Raw genomic sequence first — 27,414 nt, 5'->3', positions numbered from 1 at the left:
CTCCCACCCGAGGCCCCCACAGGTGTGCAGCGGGCAGAGCCTGGTTCCCCTGCATCTGGATGGGCACGGCCCGGGAGCAGCCGGGGGCACATTGCTCAGCTGTGCCAGCTCCTCTCAGCCCTGCTCGGCTCTCCGGCCACCAAGCACTCTGCTCCGCCGGGCGGCCCGCCAGCGTCACTCCCCCCGAGGCCGGCCGCCCACCTCACTCGCATGTCCTCAGGCCCTGCCCCAGAGCACAGAGCCCTCAAGGAAGCCCCGGCCTGCATGTCTGGGCCTCAGACGTGCTCCCCAGCAGCCGACCCCAGCTTGCGGGGGTGGCTTCCATGTGGACGGACGAAGGGGGGGGCACAGACATGGAAGTTCTCAGGCTGGCACAGATAAATGTGTGTATTTACATGTCTGTGGCATTCTGCCTCCTTTGTCAGTGAGTTAAATCGTAAGGTTTTCATGTGTTTCCAGTGTTTTTGAAATTCCCAACAGTTATGTTACTTAGAGATGCACCTGTCAGTTCAGACCTCTCCGTGCCCCACCAAGCCTTAAGGACAGAGGAGAGGTCAGACTCTGAGTCCAGGCATATTGCCCTGGACCCAGCGTACAGGCCCACGTGTGGGCACCAGTGTAGTCCCTTCTGTCTGCCCAGCTGCCCTCTCCTTGTCTTGAGCCTGACCTGGCCTCAGCCTCTGTAACGAGCCCGCCCTACGCTGCGACCTTTCTCTGGCTTGCTCAGCCAGCCACTCGCCGTGCCATGGCACCTCCGTCTGGGAGTCCGTGTGCCTCCATCCTCCCTGCCCTTCCCCATGGAGTGCAGCCTCCAGGTGGGGGCCTTGCTTCTGATCTCTGGAGCTGGTGCTGCCACCACGCAGGCTCCCGAGCACATTCCAGACACCTCTGAGCCTCCGGTCTGCCCTCGCTGACATGAACCGGCACACCAGGCTGGCCGACACGTGTCTCCCTCCCTCCCAGGACATCATTAACTCCATGAGCAACAGCCCTGCCACCAGCAAGCCCCCAGTGACACTGAGGTTGGTGGTTCCTGCCAGCCAGTGCGGGTCCCTGATTGGCAAAGGCGGCTCCAAGATCAAGGAGATCAGGGAGGTAATAGAACCTTGTCCAGCCCAATGGTATCGAGCCCTGGGGGTCAGGACCACCCCTGGGGATGCTTGGTCACCCGCAGCAGTGTCAGCCCCATTGCTGCAGACCCTGCTGGCACAGAGCGTGCCACAGGGGAAGAGCCACCCACAAAGCAGAGGGAGACCCAGGAGGCAGACAGCATGTACACACCTGCTTGGCGTTCTGCAGAGGGGCCTGGGAGCTCTGAGGAGCAGCGTGTGCTTTGGCCAAGATGTACAGGGGCCTCCTGGGATGGGGCAGGAGAGGCGCCCCGCCACCCGATCATGGGGTGTAGGGCCCAGAGGACCTGTGCCTTGATGCCGAGGCATCTATGGGGCTGTCAGGCCTCATTTTTTGGGAGAACAGTGAGCTGTCCCTGGGATAGGGTTCGTGTGAGGTGCAAACTTTCCCCCCTTCACCTTGACTCCTTCAGGAAAGGCAGACACAAAGTTTAGGCCCATCTAGAATCCATCTCTCTCTGTGATCTTAAACTCCACAGAAGACATAGAATTCCTCATGTTTGAAAGAAGTCACTCCATTTTTGTCCCCATCTCTGGCAAACGCCCCCTGCAGGTTAAATGCTTGAATGTCCAGTGTCACTTGCCAGGACCAGCTCACTGCTGGGCAGCAGTGGGCTGAGACAGAGATGCATGCAGGAGGTCCCTCTGTGGGAGCTGGCAGTGGGGCGGGCGCCCCTGTGCACAGCCCTCTCAGGGGTCCACCCTGGCTGATGCAGCCTGCACCCCACTGCACCCCTTCCCACCTATTTTCTGCAGTCCACAGGTGCCCAGGTCCAGGTGGCTGGGGACATGCTGCCTAACTCCACAGAGCGGGCAGTGACCATCTCGGGAACACCTGACGCCATCATCCAGTGCGTCAAGCAGATCTGTGTGGTCATGCTGGAGGTACAGTCTACACCCGGGGCTTGCTCTAGGCCGGGTGTGGCTTCTCAGTGTCAGTGGAAGCAAAGGCCTTGGTGCCTGGGGGGCCGTGAGGGTTCATTCATTCATGGCCATGTGGGGGCTGGGTGTTGGGGGTATGGCCTGGGCCCTGACCCAGGCCCAAGGTGACCTGAGAGCCGTACTGGGTGTATGGGCCCCGTGGAGGGGCAGCTGCTTGTGCCTGCCACCTTGGGTGGGTCCAGCCTCACTGGGAGCTGGGAGAGTGCCTGGGGGGGTCATGTGCCCTCCCCTCAGTTCTGTAGTTGGATGAAAAGTTCTTACTAGTCCGTGGTGTGAGGAGCATTCAGTAAAAGGTTGGGCCCTGACGGAGCTCTGTGCTGGAGAGTTGGAGCAGGAGGCTAAGGGCTGCCTGCTGTGGACAGGAGAGGCTGGCAGCCGTGTCACCAAGCCTGCAGGCATCCGAGCACTGGCCACCAACAGGAGGGCAGGACTCAGAGCCACGAAAATCCCAAATTATAGACAGACACATGCAGATAAAGATGAAAGCCAGAGAAACAAAGAAGGTGCCCTGAGCAAGACAAGATAGGGCCTCTCTTGCAATTTGGGGGAAAAAAACCCTGAGGTCTGAATTTCAACCAGTACCCAAAATGTAGCAAGATTCAGCGAGACCCTCAATAGCTGCTGGTCTTTTTAAAGCTGAAATGAAGTAATCCTGCCTCAAAGGAAAGGGTCCCACAGCTGTACCACCGGCCCCACCCCACGCCAAGTCTGAGAGGAGGTCCTCCCCAGGGGACCGGGACGGCAGCCTCCCGAGGACCAAACCTGGGGGCAGCTGTGGGTTCCGCCTTCTTATACCTGGCTTGGTGTTAAAACCTGTGTCCAACTCTTATTTTCCTGAAGTGTGGTGTTTTATGAAGTTAAAAATACTTTTCTAAAGATTGCTATTCTGAACTGTTTGCCATGCAACGGTCGTGGTGACAGTACTGGCCCATACCCCTCTGAGTACCTGGCTGCTGGGACCCCCAGGGGCCTGTGAGGGCACAGTGAGCAGACAGCTCAGAGCCCAGCGAGACAACCCACCAGGAACAGCATCTGACCTACAGTCAGAACGGAAGTGCGGTGTCCTCCCAGCAGCACTGCCAGCACCATGGCCGCAGTCAGACCTGCCCCCACCCAGAAGCAGGCTCTCCTCCTCCTGGCTGTGGGTGCTGATGCCCCAGGGCTGTTGTTGGAACTGCCTGTCCCTTTCCAGGGGCCAGGAGGCCTCCATGAGACACGAACATTGACACACTTGTGGCAGATGTAATCAGGGCTGTCATAGGGCAGGCAAGCAGCCTCCTTAGCTGGGAAGATTGCTTGTGCCTGGGAACAGTGGAGCTGTTTTTAAATGAAGGATAACAAAGAACGTAGAGCAGAGGACATTCAGATGGGTTTGGTGAGCCTCGCACCAGTGCGATCACCAGAGAGGGGCTGCCCTGTGCTGCTGGCAAATCGGGCAGCCCTCGGAGAGCACAGGAGTCACCATTCAGCAAGAACCAGAACCAGGAATCGGAGTCGGCAAGAGGGTCCAGCAGAGCTCCTGGTGCAGGACAGTGGGCACCGCCATCAGTGGAGTCAGAGGACGCTGTGGAGAGGGCATGCCAGGTTGAGGCTGAGGGGCTGGAGGAGTGCCCTGCCTGGCTCCAGGACAGGCAACGGCCAGACCGAGTTCTGTGCCTGAGGCAGGGTGAAGGGTTGCCTCTTCCGCTGGGTTGGTAGTGGTCCTCGCCTGCCAGCTGGAGGCTAATTGGAGACCACAGCGAACTTGGTTTGCACAGACGTTTCTGGAGGCTTTTGGTTGTAACCACAGAGACATGAGATGGGCCTTCTGGGGAGCCCGGTGTCTCCCCAAACACCAGCCTGGCTCAGCTTGTGGGCCTTCAGTAGCCTTTTCTACTTAACAACCAGCATGGCCTGGGCTTCAGAGTTGAAGCTGCTGCCCACTTTGAGGAGCCTGTCCCCACATCGCTGTGTGTCTCAACTGAGGGCACTTCAAGGTCACACCCCATAGCTGGGGGCATGGGCTGGGCCCAAATCTGCCAACACCCCGACCTCCCAGCAGGGTCAGGCCGCCCCACCCTCGCGCTCTGCAGGCGCTTTACTTGCTCGCCTGGGCCTGGCCCCATGGCCACCGCTCCCAGGCAGGACTGCCCTTTGTAGGGGACATGGGGGTGCCTCGCTGCATGGGACCAAGGGGTTAGGTTGGCTTTATCAGAATATGAAAGACTTCTGGTGCTTGAGAATATCATTCATCCTAAGATAAGAATTCTGTACTTTTCGACACATAAAGAAAATCATAGCAAATCTCATCATAGTGCAATATTTCATTTGGACTACAAACTTTTTAAGAAAGTGGTTCCCTTTGCTCAGCTGTGAAGTTGATGTTTCTAATTCTGTGAAGATGTCTGCAAATGTCACCACCCCAGGCCAGCAGAGCCCCTGGGGGCGCCAGGCATGAAGTCCCCCAGGCGCTGTGCCCAAGGCCCAGCTTTCTGCTCAGGAGAAAGTTTTTCAATCAGAAGACACACCAGGGCAGACACGGGTGGAGAAGCAGCTTGCGGCCCAGAGGCAGCCATCCGTCCATCTGCAGCGTGCAGGACCCCGCCAGTGTGGGCAGGGTCTCGTCTCCCCTTACTTCCTCCGGGGAGCCACACTCCACACCACCGCAGAGCCCTCTGCATTCTTACTTCTCAGGCGCCACAAAGGAGCACATTCAGGGTGGTGGTTGTGTGGAGGAGAGGGGGCGCCGCCCTCCCAGCACCACTGGGGCCTGGGGGCAGGCGGTGCAGCGGGGTGGGCTCTGGAAGGAGACCTCCCCTGAGGATGGTCGCTGCAAGCTGCTCTAACGCTGTCTCTCCCTCTCCTGTCCCTTTTCCTAGTCCCCACCGAAAGGTGCCACCATTCCCTACCGCCCAAAGCCCGCCTCCACCCCTGTCATTTTTGCAGGTGGTCAGGTAAGAGCCGACCCGCTCGCGGCCTCCACTGCCAACCTCAGCCTTTTACTGCAGCCCCCGCCGCTGCCCGTTAGTGCACTCAGGTTTTCTCCCTCCTCACGTGCACGTCCTCACCCGCCCATGCCTGACGCAGAGCTCTCCCAGCCCGCTGCCAGGCACCTGGTGGATGTGGGCCACCACGTGAGGGAGGCCAGGCAGGACAGTGTCCAGCAGGCAGAAAGGGCAGGTGCCGTCCTGTGCAGCATCTCCCTGCCCTGTTGCAGGAGGACAGTTTCCAGTGCACACCCTGTCCTGCCTGGGCCATGCCCGCCCAAATCTAGTTCTCAGGTGTTTTTAAAATGCTCAGGTGGAGGGCCAGGAGCACTGCAGGTGACTAATGACTCTTAGTCAAGGCATCTAGGGTCCCGTCTCCCCCTGAAACACACATTCCCAACAAACATCCCACAAAGGGGTCCTGGGGTACGTGAGGGGAGGTCGTGCCCCAAGGAAAGGAAGACGTCTGGCCGGGCAAGAGCCTCCATGTCACAGCGATGCCCCACCCTGTCCCCTGCCCCAGGCCAGCCCAGGGCCACGTGGCACGCCTGTTGTTGGCTGCAGCCACTGACCTCCTTTCTGTTCCACTAGGAAGGGCCCTGAAGGCCCTGGGCCACAGAGAAATTTCCGTCTGAGGTCACAGTTCACTTAGTAGGCCCTGGAGAGAGCTGAACAGAGGGAGCAGGGCCCAGCCCCTGCTGCTGGGTGCTGGGCCCCCCTGCAGGGGAGCTCAGCTGCCCCTGCCCACCAGGGTCACCATAGCTGTGGTCTGTGGGCTCTGGGAGCGCCCAGCCAGCGGGCCTGGAGGAGCTCTGCGTCCGGTCGGCAATGACGTGTGTGTTTATTCAAGGGAGAGTTCAGACAGAGACTTCCCAGAGGTGACCCGGGTCGGGAAAGTGGCCATTAAGAAACAAAGATAAGGCAAATTTGTCTTCTCTGTGTTTTTCTTTACTACATAAAGGAATTTTACCAGATCTTCTAATTGGCTTACAGGTAGGGGGAGGGCAGGGTCTGTGCCCATGTCTTCAGCAACATTTGTAGGGCCCCCACGTGGCCTGCATGGCTCAGGGCAGGCGAGGGCTCACCCTTAAGTCCCCTGCAGCCCTCCCTCTGCCCAGAGCCCTCATGTGTATACGTCACCCTCTGCAGCTGGGGTGGACAGCCTTCCCCTAGGCCCAGAAGCAAGCCTTGTTCAGAACTCTGAGGGCTCTGGGTTTCCTCCTCAGGCCAGGCTAGATGGCAGGCTGGTTCCCCATGTGCTCCGGCCTGGCATGCGGACATACCAGTGAAGGTGCCACATGGCACAGTGGGGCTTCCTTCAGCAGGGAGGTGGAGGCCCCATGGGCTGGGCTGCGATGCTGTGGTCGGGCCCTGCCACATGCCATCCATGGGCATGGCAAGGGTGGGTCCACCCCTGCATTAGGGCAGCCAGGTCCTTGCTCTCACAGGTATCAGCTGCCAGGCTGGGCGCATCTTAGCCTGTGCTGGGGCAGCCGGGCTCATGGTTAGTTGTGGTCATGTATGGGGGCAGTCACGTGAGTCACTGCTGCAGTGCAGGTGACCTATCCAAGGAGCCACAGTGCAAGCTCAGAGGAGAGGGTGTGAAAGACCCTGGCCAGCAAGGCATCCTCTCTAGAACCTGGCCCCCAAGCCACCCACATGTGGACACACCAAAACCTACACTAGAGACGTGTCTTCTTAAGGTACCCATCCCCGTGGTGCTCAGCCTGCCCCAAGGTTGGGGGACACAGCCTGCTACAGGTGTCCCCACTGCATAGTGCCACTCTCACATTTCAGGTCTGGCTTTCCTCTCCCTCTGTACACAGGGGGTGATAAGCTGCTCACACAGGTCAAATAGAACTAGAAACACAGCACCTAAGTGAACAAAACAATGAGTCAGGAACCTAAACCACATAGGATGCGGGAGCGCCCGTGGGGAAGTATGTGCGGTCCCACCTGGGTGCACAAGGCTGTGAGGGCAGCAGGCCCCAACCCGCCAGGCCTGCCAGCCCAGGGGACATCCCCGGGGGCAGCAGGTGCTCCACACCCTGTATGGTCGGGGACATTGGACTGCGTGCCTGCTAGCACCCCCATAGACCTGAAGATGGGGTCCTGACGGACGCAGACCCTGCAGCCCCACTGCTGCTCGCATGAAGCCACTGCCATATCTGCTGAGGCTCCTTTACTTGCCCCTGAAGCCGTGGCACAGACCCTCGCCCCAGCTGGCCTCACCTTTGGTGGCCCCTGCCTAGTACTGGTTGGCTTTAACCCCCAGGCTGGATCATTGATCATGAAAATGCTCAGCAATTTAAAACCTGCAGTTTGGTAAAACCTTGGAAACCACCTTCAGTTTGGGGTCCACAAAAGTGACACATGGCCTGCCTGCAGTTTCCCTCTTGGGTGCTTAGGGACACCGAGTGTGAAGGCCCCTATGGCTGGGCACTACATGTCCACTTAGGACGTGGATGGGAGCCCCCATGCGGCCAGGGGCTGGGAGCCACATCCCTCCACATCTGTGCCACCCGTGCTGAGGGCCCCAGTATCGCTGGCCCCGGCTGGCACTTTCACACCACATGAGGCCTGACCGCAAGTCTTCGGTCTTTACTCTCCCTTGACTCTGTGTGGTTTGTTTGTCCCATGAGTTTCTGGAGCGTTGTGGCTGATGGACTGTTGAGGCAGATGGGGTGGAATTGCGGGAGAGGCCACGGGGTCCACACTCTATGGCCAGTCAGGTCACCATCCTGAGGCAAGTGAAACCACAAAACCAAGGTGATGCCTGGGGTGCATGCTGTGCCCTGGGGCCGTGCCAGGGGCATGCCGCCCCACTCAACCAACCAGTCCACTGAGGCTGAACTTGGGTCAGCCAGTCCGGTGACTGATGAGGGTGCGTTTCCTAATCTGGCTTTTGCAAAATTCGTTTTAAATCACCTTTTAAAGGTTTTCTTCTGGTTTGATTTTCTGGGGATAACCCAAAAGTATCTATTCCTGATCATTGAATAAATTTTCAAAAGGTTAATAATTAGTAAATCTCCAAGGGGGTCAGATCATTCTTAGGGATTTTTCTCTGAGAAATCAGGGGAGTGGGAAGCATTTCCCTCCTTCCCCGCTGATAGCCTCGGCTTCCTGCAGCTCTCCAGAAAGTGGGGGGCGAGGTCTCCCGGCTCATGTGTCTGGTGGTAGCCCGGCCATACCACCAAGGGGCACTGACCACACTGAACACCAGGACCCTGCTGGTTTCTGCACTTCTGGTGCCCTGGGAGGATCTGCCTTTTGTCCTGCATGACTGGGGGCAGGTGGGACACCTCTGGAGGGGAACACCCTACCCAGTGGCCTGGTGCTGCTCACAGGAAGGTCCCACTCCCGAGAAAGCCCTTGTCCTGAGGGGAGTGATGCCGGTGGGTGACTAGCGCTGGCCACTTCGTGGGCTGACAGTGTCTCTCTCTTTCTAGGCCTACACGATCCAGGGACAGTATGCCATCCCCCACCCAGATGTGAGTTTTCTCTGTCTGCCTTTCACCTCCTCTTCTCATTGCCATTTACCTACCTGCATGCTGCTGTTAAATTGCTACTAATATTAATATTACACAATAATATTAATACCATTTTTTCAATGTTCCTGACCTTTGTCGTATCCATATGACCTTGAATAACTTTCAACCTCTTAGCACTAATTCTACTCGTGCGGAGGACTTGGCCTGATGTCAAATTGTTCTGATTGTTGCTGTAGTCTGGGGCTTTCCTCTGCACACAGGGCAGGATGACTCCACCCTGGCACCTGCCTGGGTGGGCAGGGAGAGCACAGTGCCTTATGTGTGGCCCAGAAGTTAGGTGATGTGCCCCCAAACAGGTCTTCTGAGATTGTTGGGAAAGGCCTCAGCTAAAGCTACGCTCTTCCCTTGCAGAGCACAGGTTGAAACAGGGCCCCTTGTATCCCAAAGCCACCCAACAGGCCTTGGCTTCCCTGGTAGCACTAGTGAGATGCCTGTCCTCCGGGCTGCCCCGTGCCTCCCACTCCATCTCGTCGGACTGTACTGTTAGTGCTGCAGGACAGAGACACCCTAGAATGCACCGCGGGGGGCGGGATCAGACTCCTCTTGGCCTGGACCCCCAGGAGCCACATGCCTCTCCCGGGGCTGTGAGCAGAAGGGCATTTCTCCACAGGGCTTTAGGGACACCAGGCAGCAAGGTCCTCGCCAGTTGATACTGGAAAAAGTAGGGTGGGGGAAGAAACAGAAAAGAAGAAACAAGCAAGAGAAGACCCAGGTGGGGAGTGGGCTTCCTGGCTCGCAGACAGAGCACACCTCAAGTAACCTGCGGAGGCCGCCTTCGTTTCCAAACCATTTTGCATATTTCTGCCTCTCCTGGGAAAGCGCTTCATATATATGTCTCTGGGAGCTGAGACGCACCTGTCCACACAGGGAAGGGCCAGGTGACAGCAATACCCAGGTCTTCCTCAAACCTTCCGCACACGGGGCAGGGCCAGGCGGGCTCCTCAGTGGTGACTGACAGTAAACACCCATGCAGTGAAGCAGAGATGGAGTCCCTGGCAGTGCAGGAAGTTTCTATTCAGCAGAAGAGAAAGGCTGACAGCCCCTCCTTGTTAAAACTCCTCACTAAGTGACACATTGTGCCCAGCCACTGAGAAGCCCTTCCCCACCTGGGCACGGCCCCAGAGGTTTTAGTGGCTCTGGCAGCAGAGCTGCTGCACTGGCCACCTAGGTCTCCTGTCCCCACTCAGGAAGCCGCTGTCCTGCACAAAGCAGCTGGGTTCCGCTTGTTCAGTAGAAACCAGGAGGGCACAGAAGCCCGAGTTCAGCCGGTGGGCTGGTGACACTCCACAGCTCCTCCTGTCCCTTGCCCGTCACCTAAGCCCACTGAGGCAGCAGCCCACACCTCCACCAGCCATGGCCACCTTGGCCTCCCTTCCAGGCACACATGTTGAAACTCGACCTCTACTGGTGATTCCCAGATACTCCATTCTCTGCAATGAGGATGCTCGGCATCCCGTGAGGGGCAAGAGATAAACCCACTCAGCAAGTTAAAGTGCTATAGGAGGCTGACAACATAGCCCATGAGCACAAAGAGCCCGGGAGCTCTGTAAGACCGCCATATCAGACAGGTGCAGGCCCTCAGCACAGGGGCCTGATTGCAGGTGAGCGGGTAGAGCCTGGGAGCAGGGCAGCCGGCCCCAAGGGCAGGAACATGGCCTGAGTGTAGGCACAGTGGGTGGAGGGCGGGCAGGGCAGTGGATGTGGAGGTCCCATGGCTCCTAGCAGGGGGCCTGCATGGGTGACGGGAGGTGAGGACGTGCCATCACGTGGGTCAGAGGGCTAATTTCTAGGACAGCGGTCTTGTGCCTTTAGAAATGGGTGTGCAAAGAATGGCAGTTTTGAACCCTCATTCTTTGACTTATTAAAGCGTCATAACTCACAGCCAACAGAGTGGCCTGGCCTCCAGTGAAGGGCAGGTCACCCAGAGAACACGTCAGGATGAAGGCCTGTGACTTCCTGCAGCCACAGGGTCTGAAGCTGTCAGGGAGGCTGCATCGGTCTGGCCTCCCAAGTTTATAGAAAAGTGCTTCTTGTCTGAGCTCGCCACAGGTGTGGGTTGTGCCATGTAAGGATGACAGACTTTGGTTTGCTTTTCATATCCATGTTTTCTTTTTCCATATGATTTTCTCAGCATCTCTTAAAAATGGGTAGATCACAGGTTTCTTTTCAGATTAGTTTAACTTGCAGATAACTTACAGAATTGCCTCTCGTGTTGGTAGAGACTTAAAGTGCTCAGCTGTGTGTAGTGAGATGGCGTTGCAGCATGCTGCTCTCAGGCCGGCCCCACGTATGGCAAGCACTGTTGTCACTGACGTGGGAAGTTCCTTTCTTGTGGGTGCAGGCAGTGGAAGTCCAGGCCGTCACCAGACGTCCATTAAGAACAAAAGGAAATGAATGGTGACAGGCTATGATGGCCAGGAAGGCAATTTCCATCTGAGCTTGGCATTCAGATGAATTTTAAAGCTTCATTTCTTAGAACCCAAATGTGCCATTACAGGAAATAACTAATTTATTTCATAGTATAACTGAATATACAATTTAAATATTTCCACCACAGTGGGCACATGCACAGTCATCTTTTGGTGGCTTAATATCTTTCCTGGATTGACAAAGACTCTGAGAAAGTGTATTTCCTACAGCTGAGTATTTGTTTATCTAGAACTAAAATAATACCTATTTTTTATGCACCTGACTTTGAAGCATACTTTCTGGTTTACCCTTCTTAAATAACTATCAGGGCCCACACCCTGGCAAGTGCCCTGCGAGTTCTTGCCTGCCACTAGCTGGCTTTACCTGAACCCTTCTGGAAGCCTCTGTGGTGGCACAGGGATGGTGGGAGCCTGGAGGACCAAGTCCTTAGCCCCAGCTGCAGCCAGCCACAGAAGCTGCCACTTACCCCCACCGTCCTGCCCAAGGGGAAGGGGGGCAGCGGGGCCTTGGGACAGGAGCAGATACAGAGAGCATGGCCAGGACCCAGGATTATGCTAGTGAGACTACAACAGGAGGTTGTCTTCTGGAAGGACTGGCAAGTGTGCCCTCATGCCTGAATCCTTATGTCTGGTATTCAGAGCTTCCCAGCCATTGGTCATTCAGCACCTCCTCATTTAAAGGGATGTCAAGAGCCAACCAGACAAAATAGCAGGCTGGAAATGACCGCAGAGGACCTGCCATCTCTCCTTTCTTGCCTGAGCCTGGCACCAACTGTGGGAACTGGCTTTCAGAGGGAAGCAGAAGCTTCTCTAGGCCACCTGCCCAGAGCTAAAGAGCCAGTGAGCAGTAGAGCCAGCTCCCTCCCTGGGCACTGGACTTCTGCAGAAGGGGTAAGGTGCCTGGGAGCCAGAGGGACACCAGCATCTGCCAGGAAGCTCGCTCTTCAGGATGGGCAGTGAGAGAGGGAGAGATCTGTGGGTCACGGCGGCAGTGAGGCAGCAGAACGCCCAGTCAGGCCCTGTGTGGAAAGTGTTTCCTGCCCTCCACCCACGGGGCTGTCGCACTGCATCACTGACTGTGGACCTGCAGAGAGTGAACACATGCACCCTGATGGTCATGGTGTACTTTCCTCGCCCACTTCCTCAGGTCTGCCTCTACCACCCTTTGGTGTGATGGCACTAAAGCTGCTCCTCCCGTTAAAACAGTGGAAAGAGTAGCCACACCCCAACCACCCAGTTGATGGGCTACACCTCTGACCCTGCCCATTCTGAGTTCCTGTGGCTCCGAGTGGCGGAGAGCTGCCCCTGCCCCACCTGCTGCCAGGGCAGGGCTATGGAGATTAGGAGGTCCAGGTTAACCTTCACTGTGGGCATGAGCTACAGCTTGTGTCTCTGCCCACTGGTGTTAGACCCGTAGGTCGGCAGCCTCTGCTGCTGAGCCCCTCATGGGCCATTCCTCCCAGCCTGCCCTTCTGTCAGAATCTGCATTTTCACAAGACCCCTGCATGGCTCTTCTGTATGTGAAAGTCTGAGAAACACTGATAACACGTGTGTCTGTGGGAGCCCCGAGAAGGGAGGACAGCATGGAGTGAGGGAGAGCTGGGGACTTCCTAGAATTAGTAAAAGAAACCAGTCCCCATACCCAGGAATCCCAGCAAATCCCAAACAAGACAAACAAAAAGAAATCCTTCTTAGACATAGCAAAGTAAAACCATGTAACACCAGTACCAGAAGTGAATCTTCAGAGCAGTCAGAGAGAAAAGGAGTCAGGAAAGCCACAGAACAGGGGCCAGGCTGCTTCTCAGCGGGAGCAGTGGGGGCCAGAGCGAGGCGCCACAGCCGACAACCCACATTCTGCCACAGGGGTGTCCTCCAGGGACCAGAACAGATACTCACAGATGCACGGCTGTGACTGCACTTGTGATGGGCGCCCTTCAGGAAAAGGAAAGTGATGTGCAGGCAGGCTAGCAGGGGTAAGCAAGAATGAGTGGTGAGCAAAGAGAAGTACCCTTTCTTTCATTCACTCAAACACCAATCATAAAGAAAATATGGTTTGACTCCATTAAAATGTAACCATTTGGGTCAGTGAAAATAAACATGGTCTATAAAGTCAATATCAAGGCTAATTTGTGGAACTAATGAAACAACTAAATGGACAAAAATGAATCATAGAGCAGGATGGGGCTGAGGGAATGAACATATTCAGGTGGAGATGCTGAGCTTAGACTTTAAATGTACATGTTACATTTCAAAGTGGCCACTAACAGAAGACAGTTCAGTTATATAACTTCTGTGAGGTACAGAGGGGAAAATGAGTAAGTGGAGAAAAATTATTAATCAATACAAAAGACAACAGAAAGAAGGGGGAGGAAGGGAAGAGAAAGGAAAGGAGAAAAGGGAGGGAGGGAGGAAGGAAGGATGGAAAGAAAAGAAATCCTAGGAAATGTGGACAGTTAGAAATGCACAACTGGTCTTCATGGATAGTATATTGTGAGCAAAGTTAAAAAAAGTTTTATAAAAAACCTCAGACTTAAAAAAAAACCTCAAAGAAATAGACATGCAGACAAAAGCCAAAAAACTAGTAGTTTTTTTTTTAAGAGATACACTTAAAGAATAAGGTCCCAGAAAATGGAAAGAATATAAAAAGCTATCCTAGGAACCTAGTACCAAAATCTTATGTATCAATGTTAATATTAGTGGGGACAAACCAAGACTTTAAGGCAAATTTGTTGTTTAGTCCTTACGTATTAATAAAGGGTTCAGTTCACTAGGAGACACAAATTCAAATTTTATATGCATCTAAAACATCTTCCAATATTTTATAAAGAAAAGAACAAGCCACAAAGAGATCTTAACAGGCATTGTGGAATGTTGGCATGCCTCTTTCATTAAAGGTCAGACAATAGTAAAGATGCTCTGAACAGTACAGTGAGCCTGATAGGATGCGCATATATTGAATCCTGCACCCAGTGTAGCCGTAGAATTCATGGGAACACTGACCACACTTAATTGTATACCAGACCATAAGGAAGACTCATCACCATTCAAGCATTGGAATCATATAGTCTATACTCCCTTACTAAAAAGCAAGTTGAAATAAATAATTAAAACGTGTTTTTATTAAAAGTTAAAGACCAAACATAAATGGAGAGACATACCATGTTCATGAATGGGAACACTAAGTAACTTTAAAATGTCAGTTCTTCCCAAATTGAGGTGCAAATGCAATACAACTCCAATCAAAATCCCTACAGGGACTTAAAGTACTGTTTTAAAATGCCTGCAGAGCGCAAAGGCTGAGAATCACCAAGAAATTTGTGAAGGGAATGTATAGTAGGGAGATTTGTCCGAGCAGATGTGGAGATTTACTGAGGGCTATACATACTGTGATATGTGGTCTCAGTGCAAAGGGAGACTGGACCTGACAGTGGGAATCTCACCCATGTGGGTAAGGAGGCCTTGTCTGTGTCAGAGCTGCCTACATGGGTCACAGAGGAGAGAGTAGATGGTGGGCTGTTCACATGAGCAAAAATGTCCCTTATGTATCACAGAACTTCCAACACAAGAAGGAAAACTTCACTTTTAGAAGAAAATAAAGGAAAATATCTTTTTGTTCATAGGTCAGGAAAGGACTTCTTAAAGCATAAGCACAAAGCATAAAGGAAATACTGATTAATTTGACTACATTAAAATTTTTAATTATCTTTCTCTAAAGGCACCATAAATAGAGTGGGGAAAGGACCTTTTCAGCACATGTAATAGAATTAGTATCTGAAATATGTAAAGAGTTTTTGTGAGTCAGCAAAAATAGGAAAATGGGAAAAGACATCTATCATAGGAGGAAGCACGAATGCAGATGACAGCACTACGAGGAAGATTATTGTGTTGAGAGGAAACCTTCCTCTACCCTTTAAGGTTCTTCTGGCTGGTCTAAGAGTGAAAATGGGGAGACAGACTAACAGGAGAAAATCAGATTCAGTCACAAAGGTCTGGGGAATCCACACAGTTATGAGATAGCAAAGACAGGGAAAATGAGGTATATGTTATCCTGAACGAAGGAGCAGTGGGTAGGGATGTGGGCCTTCAAAGGAAGATGAAAAAGTAAATTCTCAGTAAGCAAATGTTTGCTGGGTCACGCAGAGCAGTGGGAGAGGGGCTTCCAGCAAACCGACCGCTAGGTTCCTGTGTGCCGCACCACACTGTGTGGTGTCACTCTTGGTGGCAAGAGCACCCCTCTGTACTCATTCAGGCAGGGGTCTTCTGGCCTCATCTGTGCCCAGCTGGCATGATTGCACGCTGAGCGCCCATTGTGGGTGGCATGCCCTTGGTGCCTACAGTTGCAATGGTGGGTTCATTTAGTGATGACTCCTCGACTTGTGTATATATGGGTACTTGGAATTTTAGTATTGTCTGTGTTTAGTATGTATCTGTGTCTATATTCCAACATACTGTTAAGTGGAAAAGGCAAGTTACAGAGAAATATCTATAATATGAGACCCTGCTTCCTCCAGCCTCTCTTTCTTCCCTCACCTGGTGATTTGGAGGCACCAAAAGTCTGATATGTTTTGATGGCTGAAATATCTCAAGCGGGAATTCCCCTTGGCACTTAGTCCTGCCTGCTCCTTTAAAAAAACGTAGAAATTGAGTTCCAGAGAAGTGAAGTACTTGACCTAGGGCAGAGTCAAGATGAGAGCAGTATGCCAGCCGACACCTGTCCGTCCAGATGCTGTGCAGGTGTTTGTCTGGGAGCCGCTGTGTGCCAGCACCTCATCCCAGAGACACCCTGTATGTCTGTGGGTGCCTGGTTGGAGGGGGATTTATTTGCTAATGTGGTCGTGCTTTTCATACAAGCAGCAAATGTATCTCGGTAATAGGGGTCAGAGCTGGGGTTGCTGGGCCTAGGCGTTAGCTTGTGACACATGCCGTGGTGGGCTGGGAGCTGACTGCTGAGCGTGCCTTGTCGTGCTGCTGCGCCGGGGCCAATGGAGAGTCCAGGGGAGCTAAGCCGCTGGGCGGCTGGGCAGCCAGCAGGAAAGTCCTGGCAGTCTATGGTGTTTATGCACCCAGCTCGAGTGCACAGCCCCCTGCTCCCTCCACGGGCCCTCGTCTTAAAGGCAGCAGAGGCCTTTGTAGAGCAGACGGGGGTGTCCGTGGGGCTGGGCCTGCTGCAGCCGCTCAGGCCAGTCCTCCTACCTCCAGAGCCCCACTGTCCCCTGCCTCCTGCGAGCACACATCTGCACACTCGGGGGCGTGGGGACAGGTAGAGCCCCTTCCCTCCTGGGGAGAAGGCCAGCCGCCTGGGGTTCAGAGGTACTAGCAAGGGACAGGGTGAAATAGAGGCCCGAGTGCAGAGAGCAGCTGGTGGGCGGGCGCTGAGCCTGATAGTGAACAGCCTTCGCTGCTCGCTCTCGTCTGCTGTCGGGAAATGGGGCTTTCTCCTCCAGCTGGGGACTTGGAGTGACCCCCCTTGTGAGGACTTCACACCTGTCTATGAGCTCAGAGTACAGCCAGATGCCCCCTGACTTGGTGTGACCTGCTGTGCACAGGGCCCGGGGCTGGGGTCCTGCAGGTGGGAGGTGGGCTTGCAGGATCCATTCTGTGCAGCTGAGTCCCCAGGAGGCTCTTGGCATGGACCGTCTCAGGGCTCCTTCTTGTCGCTCATGCCGCACTGTCATACCTGTAGGGTCATGTCACCCAAGGCATCATGGAGGCAGCCCACTTCTCCCCTCTTGTCCCTGTGACTCCAGCTGGTGGCCCTGTGGCAGTGTTTCCTCGGCCACTCCTCTGGCACCTTTCTGAGGGCTCCGGTGCAGAGCCGCTCGCATCACCCCTTGCCTGGTTAGGTCACTGGGCAGACATGCTGGCAGCATATGTACCAGCCCCGCCCCACTGTGGCCAGTCCTCTCTGGTCAGGCCCCACCAAGCGCTCCAGGTCAGGGAGCAGCCCAGAGATGGAGGGAGCCTTGGGGTCGGGGGGCTGCTGCCACATGCGCTCACCACTTCCAGGGCGGGAGGGAGGGAAGCAGACATATCTGGAATGGCAGGCGTGACAGGAGCATCCAGGAGAGACAGACCTCAGGGACAACGGCCACCCTGGTCCCAGCAGCTCACACAGCAAAGGTTCCACCTCAGAGCTGTGACTGGGCAGCTGCAGGGTGGTCGCAGCTCCACTGCAGCTGGAGTCTGCATGCCAGACCCTGACCAGTGGAAGCAGGAAGAGGCTGAGCCGGCTGGGGCAGCCTTGGTCCTCCTGGAACTGGGAAGGGCGCTCAGCCTTTCTCTTGGCGCTGGGTTGACAGCAACCCCCTCCCCTGTCACCCTGGGGGTTCCTCTGTGACACGCGGGTGTGGAGTCCGCGCTGGGGCCCCTGGCACAGTGGCTGCCTCCCCGAGACTGTGCATGGTGGGCAAACATGGTATCTGGCCCACCACGTGTGACCTGAGGGCCCCTGAGTGTCCCCACCCGCTGCCAGGCAGGTGTCTCTCAGAGAGGTCAGGCTCCTTAGGCAAGCACACTGCCTGGCCTCCACGGCTGGAGGTGCACACGGCCCTGGGCACCAGCCAGGCCTGAGGCCACTGCTGTGTCTACAAAGTGTGTGGGGACTGTGAGCATGCAGCCCCTGCCTTCAGCCCCAAATGTGGCCCCTCCACATTCACCTTTATCTTCTGTTATATTAAGTTTTACTTAAGAAATGAGGCTCAGATAAAATTAAACTTCATTTCAGAGCCACCCCTTGAACGTCTAGTGACTGGGGGGGATGACGCCAGAGAGCAGCCCACTTGGACACAGGTGCCTGTGCAGTGAGGCTCCAACAGGGGCCTGTCTGTCTGCTCTGTGGCTCTCACTTCCTCCTTGGGAACCTCCAGCATGATGTTCTGTAATCCTGGAAGTGACAGGCAGCAAGTGTGTGAGCTAAGGTCAACCCCTCCAAGTGGCCTCTTTGGTCAAGGGATGCCCTGCAGCGAGGCAGGGCTGGGCCTGGAGCCAGGCCAAGGTTTGCAAAGGGAGCCTCATGTGGGTTTCCCAAGGATGTGCTAGGTTCTGAGTGACAGCATGACCAGGGGGCCCTCAGAGGCCCAACTGGTCCTGTTCCATGGCTCCCCAGACCTCCCCTTCCCGGCGGCCTGTGCATACCGTCCCTGCCCCTCCATACCGGCGGGGCTCCTAGTCTGCCCGGGCCTATGAGAGGGGAGGGCCAGCTGGTTCAGGCTGGAGCTGCCAGGGAGCCAGGAGTGGGGAGCTGCTCGGCATGCCCGCCAGCAAGGGCCCATTGGTTCTGCCAGGCCAAGTCCTTGAGTTCTGCTGCGTCTGCCATGTGTCCGCATGGCCCCCTGTCTGTATGAAGCTCTGTGACTGCCTTTAATTTGGTGTGACCTGTACTCGATGACGATAACTCTTAGCTCTCATGTCCCTCCTGCCCCCAGCAGTTGACCAAGCTCCACCAGCTGGCCATGCAGCAAACCCCCTTTCCTCCCCTCGGACAGACCAACCCCGCTTTCCCTGGTACGTACCCAGCTGCCCTTTCTCACCTCCTCTCTTCTCACCCGGGGACTGACTGTCTGAGTGCACTACTGAGGGTAGGGAGCAGAGCAGGCACGATCTAGCTTGAATTCCAAAGGAGGCAGCGTGAACACAGCATGGCGTGCACGCCACTGGGTCGGGCGGGGAGGCCTGTCTGGTGGGCAAGCCATCTCACAGTGGCTTTGTGTGAGGAGATGTCCACCTCTCAAGGGTCTGGGCCTGCTCCGCTGCCCACAGGACCCTAGGGCCCTCCCAGGAGCAAGAACTGAGACGGGCAGACAGGCATGCCCTGTGCGGGAGCCTGTTATCCATCTGGGAGTGGCACCCACCCAGGAACACATTGATGAGCCAGGCCTGGCCCAGGGTGTGGTTACCGGGCACCCTGAGTGCTCGGGGGCGGGCGGGCCTCACCTCGGCTGCGTCTGGCCAGCCGGGCCCCTCTCCTCCCGTGAAGGCAGAGCCACACCCTGGCTGTGCACTGCAGACCCCACTGGACCACTGGTCTGCTGTGTGTGCACCAGTCAGATTTTGAGCTTCCCTAGTTGAAGTGACCTTGCTTATCTCCTTGAGGGCAAAACATTAAATCTGTTTCTTCTTTGCTCTCCAGGAGAGAAGCTGCCTTTACACTCCTCCGAAGAAGCTCAAAATCTGATGGGCCAGTCGTCAGGTAAAGCAAAGCCACCCCAAATGGACAGCCAGCAGGCCAGGAAGGCCCCAAGCTGCCCTTCCTTGGCCCCAGTGACCGACCTGGTGGAAGGAGGGGGCGAGGGGCTGCTCGCATCTGCCACGGGGATGGCTAGGGCCTTGGTGATGGGGAGGCCAGGGCTGCCCAGGGACAGCCATGTGGCCAGCACCGGGTCTGCACACACGGCTCACAGCTTCCGTTGCCAGCAAGTGGGCGAGCCTTGTATGCTGCCGGGGCCGTGTGGGCAGTGCTCAGAGCACAGCTGCTTGTCATCGAAAGGCCCCGAATGTGGCAGAGCTACTGTCTGTTATCATTTGTCCTCCTGGGGCACAGACTGTGGGGATCTGCAGTGAGCGAGTTGCCAGGATGTGTGCTTTCCAGATAGTCGTAGGAGCTGTGAGCGCTGCGGGACGGCCAGCTGGGCTGGGTCTGGCTGCACCCCTTCTGATTTGCATTAAGGTGTATGTGGGATATCTGGGCAGGGCCCAGGCTTGTAGGTATACCCTGGGCCTGGAGCCGGGGAGTGGCTCACTGACAATGCAGTTAGGGCTGAAAGCATGGCCTGGGCAGAGGGGCCCCCCTCTATGAGGGGTCAGAGCTGGAAAGTGCATGTCCAGCTAAAGTGGACACAGGAGAGAAGCGCTCCCGGCTGCATGGCTGTCACCCTCCAGTGTGTTCTGGGCCCCAAGTGGCAGCTGTGGCATCAGGGAGTCCCAGGATCCCCATGGGTCTGCCCCCACCCGTCCCTCAGGGTGTGCGGCCCAGCGGTGCACCCGGAGCTCCAGGGGCACCTCTCCAGAGCTGAGACGCAGCTCTGATGCTGCATGCACTGGTGATGTCCCAGGGCAGCCTGTAATTAAGTTAATGCAGAATGTAATGAAGGGAAATTAGAGAAAAACATTCACAGAATATTTTAATTATGGTACTGAAGTCTAAGCCTTTACAGAGCTGCATATCTAGGTGACAACACACATGTCTCTGAGCCGTCTACAGCTGAATGTAATTCCATACGATTACCCAGAGATGGTTTCTGGAGACGCCTGGGACCCCTGGAGTGTGGCTTGCCTCGGGCAGGCGGCCTCCACCCCCACCCGGCCTTCTGCCTCTTGCATTACTGGCCCTCGCAGAAGGAACATGGGGCACGTGTGTACATGGCCTCCCTGCCCAAGGCCGGTGGGACCCACAGTACACACGTGCACACCCACATGCATGCACACAAGTGTCCTGCCACAGCAGCAGGTTACTAGGCATTTGCTTGTTGGGTGTTTTGTGTGGAGTATGGATTATCTCCTCTGAGAGACTCCCTCTGGGCTGCCTGGTCCCAAGATGCACAGATAGGGTCTAAACGGACGCATCTTCAGAGTATGCACCCGGTGTTCCCTTAAAGAGAAGTCGGTACTTGCCCCTTCATCACAACGAACCAAGGAACAGGTGTGACGGCTTTATGTCCCCCCACAAACCAGGCTGTCCAGTGGTTGCTGTCCAAGACTCAAACAGAGCTAAGGCAATGTCTTAGATGCCATTTTAAATGTCACTATGGGATGTGTGTAGATGCTTGAACAACCAAATAAATATTGAAAATACCTTTCTTAAAATAAATAAAGGATGGAAACACTAGGTTTAATCAGGCAATTGTGGCAATCTGATGACTCAGCACAGGGCCCAGCTCCGTGCTCCATGGGCCCCACCCAGAACAGCCTGGCCCTCCTGGCGGGAGACAAAGGCCCAGGGTGCTCACGCCACGGCCCAGCGCCATGGAGGAGAGGCAGGAGGAGGCGTCAGGGCCGTGGGCCAGCGGGGGAGAGGGGAGGCTGTGCAGGCTAAGGAGCAGGGCGAGGCCGGCAGCAGTGGGGAGCCAGCCACGGACGGCTTTGAGCAGTCCTGAAGGTACCTGATCTGGCTTCCTCAAGACCCCCTCTGGACCCAGGGGCAGGGGCAGGGGAGGCATTCAGGTTCTGGAATATTCTGAAGGTTCCTGAGCCCAGTCTGCAGCAGCTGGCTGTGATGGAGGCTCTTGGGTCTGGGCAGGTAGAAAGAGCAGTCTCTCCGGCATGGATTGGCATCTGAGGCCTCCAGGGAGGAGACAGAAGCACCAAGTGCTAGAGCCATGCATCCAGCCCACCTGCATTCTGTTGTCACTGCCTCTGGAGCAACAGCGGCTCCTGCCCCTATAGCTCTGAGGAGTGTGTCTGCCTGGGCACTCAGTGGGAGGGCAGCAGTGTGCAGCATGGTGCCTGCGAGGCCTGTCCATTTCAGGTATGGCCACCCTTGTGGAGACCAGCCCAGCTCTGGGCCCAGAGCTTCCTTCTGAATCAGGGGCGCTATCAGGTCTCCTGGCTGCAAAGTGGAGGAACTTCCCAGGGCCAGGTGGGGAGCCAGCTGGACAGGGGCCTTGGGCCAGAGCCAGGTCAGAGGGAATGAGGGGCTGTGCTGCCGAGCCTGGTCAGGGAATGGCAAGGGGCAAGAACCCAAGGAGAAGGGGCTCAGGGTCATCTGGGTCACCCAGCCTGTGCCCCCTGCACCAAGGAGACCCTGCTGTGACCCGTGCCATGCCCTGCAAGCCACTTGGCTTAGGGCCTCCAGGCGTCTGAAGGGCCTTGTGAGCGGCTGGCTGAGCAGCATGACGGGGGGAAGCCACCACGTGCCCAGGCAGAGAGGCAGACATCCTTCCACTTGGGTTTCCGTCTCTTTGTTTGGAGAGAAGCTGGGGCTGGGCTGGGTGTGGGGCGCAGGGTCCAGGGTGACCACCTCCTACCGGCCTAACAGAGTCCCCTTGGTGTGCCCAGGTCTGGACGCCAGTCCCCCAGCCAGCACCCACGAGCTCACCATTCCCAATGATGTGAGTACCCCCAGAGCCCTCCCCCGAGCTCTGCTCTGCCACGCCCCCCCCACCCCTCCACACTCCTGACATAGGCCAAGAAAGCCACCAAGGGGCTTCAGGGGTTGGGAATCCGGTTGCCAGAGCTGGCTGGAAAGCACAAGGAGCCCAGCCAGCCAGCCAGGCACCCTGGTCCAGGGTCTCCCATGGACAGCGGGAGGGCTCGGGAGAGGGCAGGTGCCCCAAGTGTGCCCCGGCAGCGTGCCACAGGCGCATCTGCACCCAGCACACCTCAGTTCCAGCCTCTGCCTCCTTTCTGCTGCCAGCATGGCCTCTCCACACGCCCAGTGCCCCTGGAACCCTCCTCTGAATCCCTGGATTCCCCTAGGAATGCTGATTCCCATTCCAAACCAAGACACCAGGGCGGGCGTGGGCACATGTCTTGCGGGGGCAGCTGCCAGGGCAGCACAGAGGCTGCTGTGGGGAGGCGGCTTTCTTTAAATGTCCACGGGGCCCGCAAGGTGGCAGGAGAGAGCTGCTGTTTGGGCAGGAGCGCGCAGGGTCAGGAGGGCAGCCCTGGGCCGGGAAGGCGTCGCTTGTGGCAGGGCTGGCAGGATGGCCGCTCTGGCTGCAGAGGCCTGCCACTCGTCACGCCCCTCTCAGATGCAGTGCCCCGGCCGAGGGGCACCGGGGCCACGGCTGCGGCTGTTCGCCTTGGTCCCGGGCCCCCGCAGCGTCATCTGGTAGAGCAAGACCCGTGCGGGGTGGGGGGCTCAGGGCCACAGGCGTGCCGCCCCAGGAGGGGAGACAGCCCGAGGATGAGAGCAGGGGCTGACGGGGGCGCCCCAGCCAGGAGGTGGGGAGAACGGGCGCTTGCGCAGACCGCACATGGAGCGGGTGGCCGGGCACTCGGGGGCTAGTGCTGCTGCCTGGCCCCGGCAGGAAGCAGCCTTTGCGGCCCCCAGCAGCGGGCGAGGGCCGGTCCAGGGCGCCGACCCCACACGGGGTGAGGGGCGGGAGGTGGTGGACGCGGAGCGGCCCAGAGATGGAGGTCTGTCTGCAGGTTGGGAGAGACTGGTAAGGTCCCGTGAGGCAGCTGTTCTAACCCGGGAGAGGGATTAGAACCGGACCCTGCGGGCCACCTCAGGGACAAGAACTAGCTCAGACGCTGCGTCCCCCTGAGCCACTGTCATGGCGTAGGGTCATTGGGTTTCCGTTTGCGTGTGGGTTTCCCTCCTGCCCGCCCTCCCACAGCCCTGCAGCAACACCTCGCTGACACAGGAGCACGGTGTCACCAGTGCCGAGCCCGGCCAGGCCAATGGGAGGCGGAGTCAGAAGCCCACGGCATGGCCCACCCGCCTGTCCTGTCCTGTCCCTGTGCTTGCCTTCGGGGCTCACAGAATGCAGGGCCCCTCCTCTGACCATCAAAGCCCGCACTTGTGGCCGCCACCTCCAGGAGGCGTGTCTGGAGTATCCCCCTGCCCACAGCAGGACCGGCTGGGCGGGGCTTCCCCAAGGCAACTTCCCTGCCGCAGGGCGGTGGCCTGGCCTCCCGGCTGCAGACTGGCACACATGCCGCTTCTGTGTCCCCCCAGACCCCGCTTGGTCCCTCTGCTGCATTGTTCTCGGTGCCCGCCTCCCGCTTCAGTGGGCCGAGTGGCCAGAGGTGGCTGCACCCCATCTTTATTCAGAGGGCACAGTGGAAGGAAATTTCGGGAATGTGGTGGGTCCTCAGAATTTCAACTAAGTTCATCAAAAGACAGGTTTTAGGCAGCAGCAAGCTTTACTCCGGTTTTAAACAAGCATCCCTCCACCCTGAGGATATAGCCTAGGAGGTATCAACACAGCCCTGGCCCTGGTGCTGGCATTGGGCCCCCAGAGGGCATGAAGCGGGTGAGGTAGCCACCTGCCTCTGCCCCTCCTGGTCTGCCAGGAGCCCCTGCAGTAGGGGAGCTGCACGCAGAGCTCAGCTACCCCCGCTCCCCTCCTCTGTCCCTCCCACGTGGGCAGTACAGCTTCCTGCTGGAAGCACTGAGTTGGTGGCCTGGGACAGAGACCAAGGCTGGGCTCGGGCTGCTGAGGACTCATCTCCAAGGAATCCCTCCATCCTCTTTTTCTAGCTAATAGGCTGCATAATTGGACGCCAAGGGACCAAAATCAATGAAATTCGACAGATGTCTGGAGCTCAGATCAAAATTGCCAATGCCACAGAAGGGTCGGCAGAACGACAGGTCACCATCACAGGGACCCCAGCGAACATCAGCCTTGCCCAGTACCTCATCAATGCCAGGTGAGCCACCAGGAGGCCTGTCCTATGTCCCTACAGGGCCTGGGGGCTGTGGCCGGAGCCCTGCCTCCCCGCAGGCTGCTCTGGCCGGGTGTGGGGGTGGGATACAATGGAGGCCCCGTACCCTCTGCACTGTCACACTTAAGCTTTCACCCTGATGAACCTCCAGGGAGGGGTTCAGTGCTTGGGGGTGAGAGCATTTCCAGGAAGGTGGCTACACTGCCCAGGGCTCAGGGGCAATACTCACTTGGTTACTGGAAAGTCAGTATGAAGGGTTATGTAGCTCCAGCAAACACAGCTGTCACATGTCCTGTGGCTGTGAAGACCCTCCAACCCACATGTTTGCTGAGAAGCTTGTCAGGAACTATGCCAAGCATCAGATGTTATGTGGCTATGTGGCTGGGGGTGATAAGGTCCTGCAGCTGGGCCCCCAGCCCATGGCAAGGATTTGAGAGCCAGGCCGGACCCTCCCAGCCACACCTAGGCCACTCTTCTCAGCCTCCCTACCCAGGGTCATGTTGGAGAGCACAGTGTGACCCCTGGGGAGGCCAGCCCAGGGGCAGTGTGACTCCAGTGCCCCCCAGCTATTGCCATAGAAACAGCTTGGTGGCTTGCTTCTCCAGGTGGTAGTGTCATGCTCCCGATGGTAACAGGCATGTGGGCCCCTGTGGGCAGGAAGGAGACCCCATGGATATCTGATCCCTGGTGGGTCCCCCTCCCTCTTCCTGGCTTTGGTCTCCAGTTCATGGCCACCAAGCAGTGACCAGGGACAGTCTTTCAGGACAAGGAGTTATTTACAGACCCTATCAGAAGGCCACAGAGCAACATTCCCCAATCCTGATCCCCTTGTCTGAGGACAGCATGACCTGTGTCCCCTCTGGCTCTTTCTCTTCTAGACTGACATCCGAGGTCACTGGGATGGGCGCCCTCTGAATCCTGCCCAGAGCTCTCCACTCTGAGGACCCTGACCTCTGCCTGGCTCGCGCACTCTGTACAGACCACCCACCCCTTGTCTCAAATATAAATAGAGGTTTAATTTACTAGCAAAACTTATCTATGCCATAGAGATGCCAACAGAGCAAAGCCGTCAGCCCCAGGCTCACGTTGGCATGCACTGCTGATGATTTTAAATGCTGTGGGGCCTTCCCATCCATGGCAGTTTAGAAATAGCCTTCCTTTGTGTGGTGCACCTGTTCAAGAGTTGGTTCGACCTTTCGACCTCATGTCCTACAAGCCATCCTCTCTCACACCGTCCAGGGCTGTGGTTGCCTTGAGCAGCTCCACTGGCGCCTGGCCACACCTGCTGACTTTGTTTCCCTGCCCAGCCTGAGGTTGTCTGGGTCCTCCTGTCTGCACACATCTTTCAGGGTCGGGCATGCCTTGCCCTTTATTCCAAGGGAAGGAGACTGGAGGATGGGGGTCCTGACCCCAGGCACAGCGGGGGGGTATGGGGCCCTAACTGGCTGTCATGTCAGGGAAGCCCGCGAGGGCCCCTGGGCGGCTTTGGGTGGCTGCCTGGGAAGTGCCTCTGCACACGTCCAAGTTCAATAAATGTCGTGCGCTGCCCCGCCTGGCTCTGGCTCCTCTCCGCGCCCCTGCCTGCACCTGACCCTGTGGCCGGCTGCTGTCTGAAAAAGCTGGCTCTTTCTAACACTAATGAGGATCTTGGCCCTTCTCCCCATTTAAATGTTTAGTTCACACAAGTCCTTCTGGTTTTACTTTGGCAAAACTTCCTAAACGACAGTGAAGAGAGCTCTGTTCCTGCCCTGTGCCTGTGTCTCTCCCCACTGCGGCTGTGCACTTGGGAGGCTGGCCACACAGAGACCCCGGGCACTTCCCAGTGGCAGTGAGTGCACAGTGTGTCCACTTGCAGACTGTCCTCAGCTCACTGTGCAACAAGCAAGCCCACCCAGCTGTGCTCACATCTCATGGGCCACTGAGCCCCTCCTGAAGCCCTGGCGGGGACACAGGCCCTGGGAGCAGGCCCTGCACTCCCTCAGGACAGACAGGACCTGGCCCCGGGACAGAGCAGGGACTCAAGGGCAGACAATGACTCTCAGCCTCTCCCACAAGCTGCCCAGGACCCGGGGGCCCAGAGTGGCCTGCACACACTGTCTCCAGCTCCTGCCCACGTACCTGTCCTCCCTGTGAGGAAGCTGCTGCATCTCAGACTTTGGTACTCGCCCCACATGCCCAGGCCACCCAGACACTCCCCCTGGCCTCCCCGGGTTTCCCTGGTTGAGGTACACAGCATAGCAGTGCCTGGCCACGTCCCCATGATGGCTTAGGGTTTACGCGGTTCACTCACACACTCACCGACATGCTGGCTGCGTGCCAGCCTCTGCTTAGGACATGGTGAATGCAGGCCATGCTCTGGGCACCTCTGTCGGCATGGGGGCAGCAGGTGGCCAGTACACCGGTGAGAAGTGCCTTAGAAAGCAGCAGATGCTGTGGAAATAAACCCACCAGTTGGGAGGGCACCAGAGTCAGTGCAGACAGGCCCCAACTTAAAACAGTCTGATGGTACTATTTTGCAAAAGCCGCATGCACTCACTAGAACCTGGACTTGGGAATTTAAACTTGGATCTCCACCCCACGTACCAGATCACATGATATGGGATCCGATCATCTCTCGTGAGCCTGGGCCAGGCAGCAAGCTGGGCTCCCCGTCATCACGCGATCACATGAGCAGACCCCTGAATCACTGAGAGCAGTTCTGTTTTTCACTCAGGATAGGATTCAAGCAATCACATGAGACAGTCAACTCTTTATCATGAAATAGGCTTTGTGTCAAATGACTTTGCCCAACTGTAGGCTGACAGGAGTGTTCTGAGCACATATAAGGTGGGCTGGGCTAACTGATGTGAGGGAGGCAAGTGCAGTAAATGCATTGTTGACTTAATTATATTTTTGACTTATGATGGGTTGTCAGGGTGTAGCCCCACCAAGAGTTGAGAAAGATATGTATTAAAAGGGTGGGCAAGGTGGGGCCTGCAGAAAGCTGCAGGCCATGGTGGACAGGTGCATCAGCTATGCACCTGTCTGTGGAGGAGAGCAGGTAAAAGGCGGCAGAGCTGGTGTGCAG

At 56.6% G+C, this 27,414-nt stretch overlaps 1 protein-coding gene across 28 annotated transcripts in view; it reads left to right on the top strand.

Annotated features, from left to right (window-relative positions):
* Window positions 1–25,927, top strand: part of PCBP3 (poly(rC) binding protein 3) — a 285,967-nt gene extending 260,040 nt beyond the window's left edge. For 7 of the 28 annotated variants that reach the window (XM_073231199.1, XM_073231215.1, XM_073231213.1 and 4 more), the window contains 9 exons: window positions 964–1,095; window positions 1,887–2,015; window positions 4,931–5,074; window positions 8,488–8,529; window positions 18,443–18,521; window positions 19,147–19,206; window positions 22,011–22,063; window positions 24,163–24,332; window positions 25,226–25,924. In XM_073231199.1, coding sequence (XP_073087300.1) covers window positions 964–1,095; window positions 1,887–2,015; window positions 4,931–5,074; window positions 8,488–8,529; window positions 18,443–18,521; window positions 19,147–19,206; window positions 22,011–22,063; window positions 24,163–24,332; window positions 25,226–25,262 — 846 coding nt within the window. In that variant the 3' untranslated portion in view covers window positions 25,263–25,924. Of the gene's footprint in view, window positions 1–963; window positions 1,096–1,886; window positions 2,016–4,930; window positions 5,075–8,487; window positions 8,530–18,442; window positions 18,522–19,146; window positions 19,207–22,010; window positions 22,064–24,162; window positions 24,333–25,225 lie in introns of all 28 variants that reach the window. The other 21 variants (XM_073231212.1, XM_073231201.1, XM_073231202.1 and 18 more) reach the window with 17 other exon arrangements.
* The last annotated feature ends 1,487 nt before the right edge of the window (window positions 25,928–27,414 follow it).

Source organism: Manis javanica, chromosome 3 (genome assembly GCF_040802235.1).
Source record: "Manis javanica isolate MJ-LG chromosome 3, MJ_LKY, whole genome shotgun sequence".
NCBI classification, from domain to species: Eukaryota; Metazoa; Chordata; class Mammalia; order Pholidota; family Manidae; genus Manis; species Manis javanica.
This window is presented reverse-complemented; position numbering and strand designations above follow the sequence as displayed.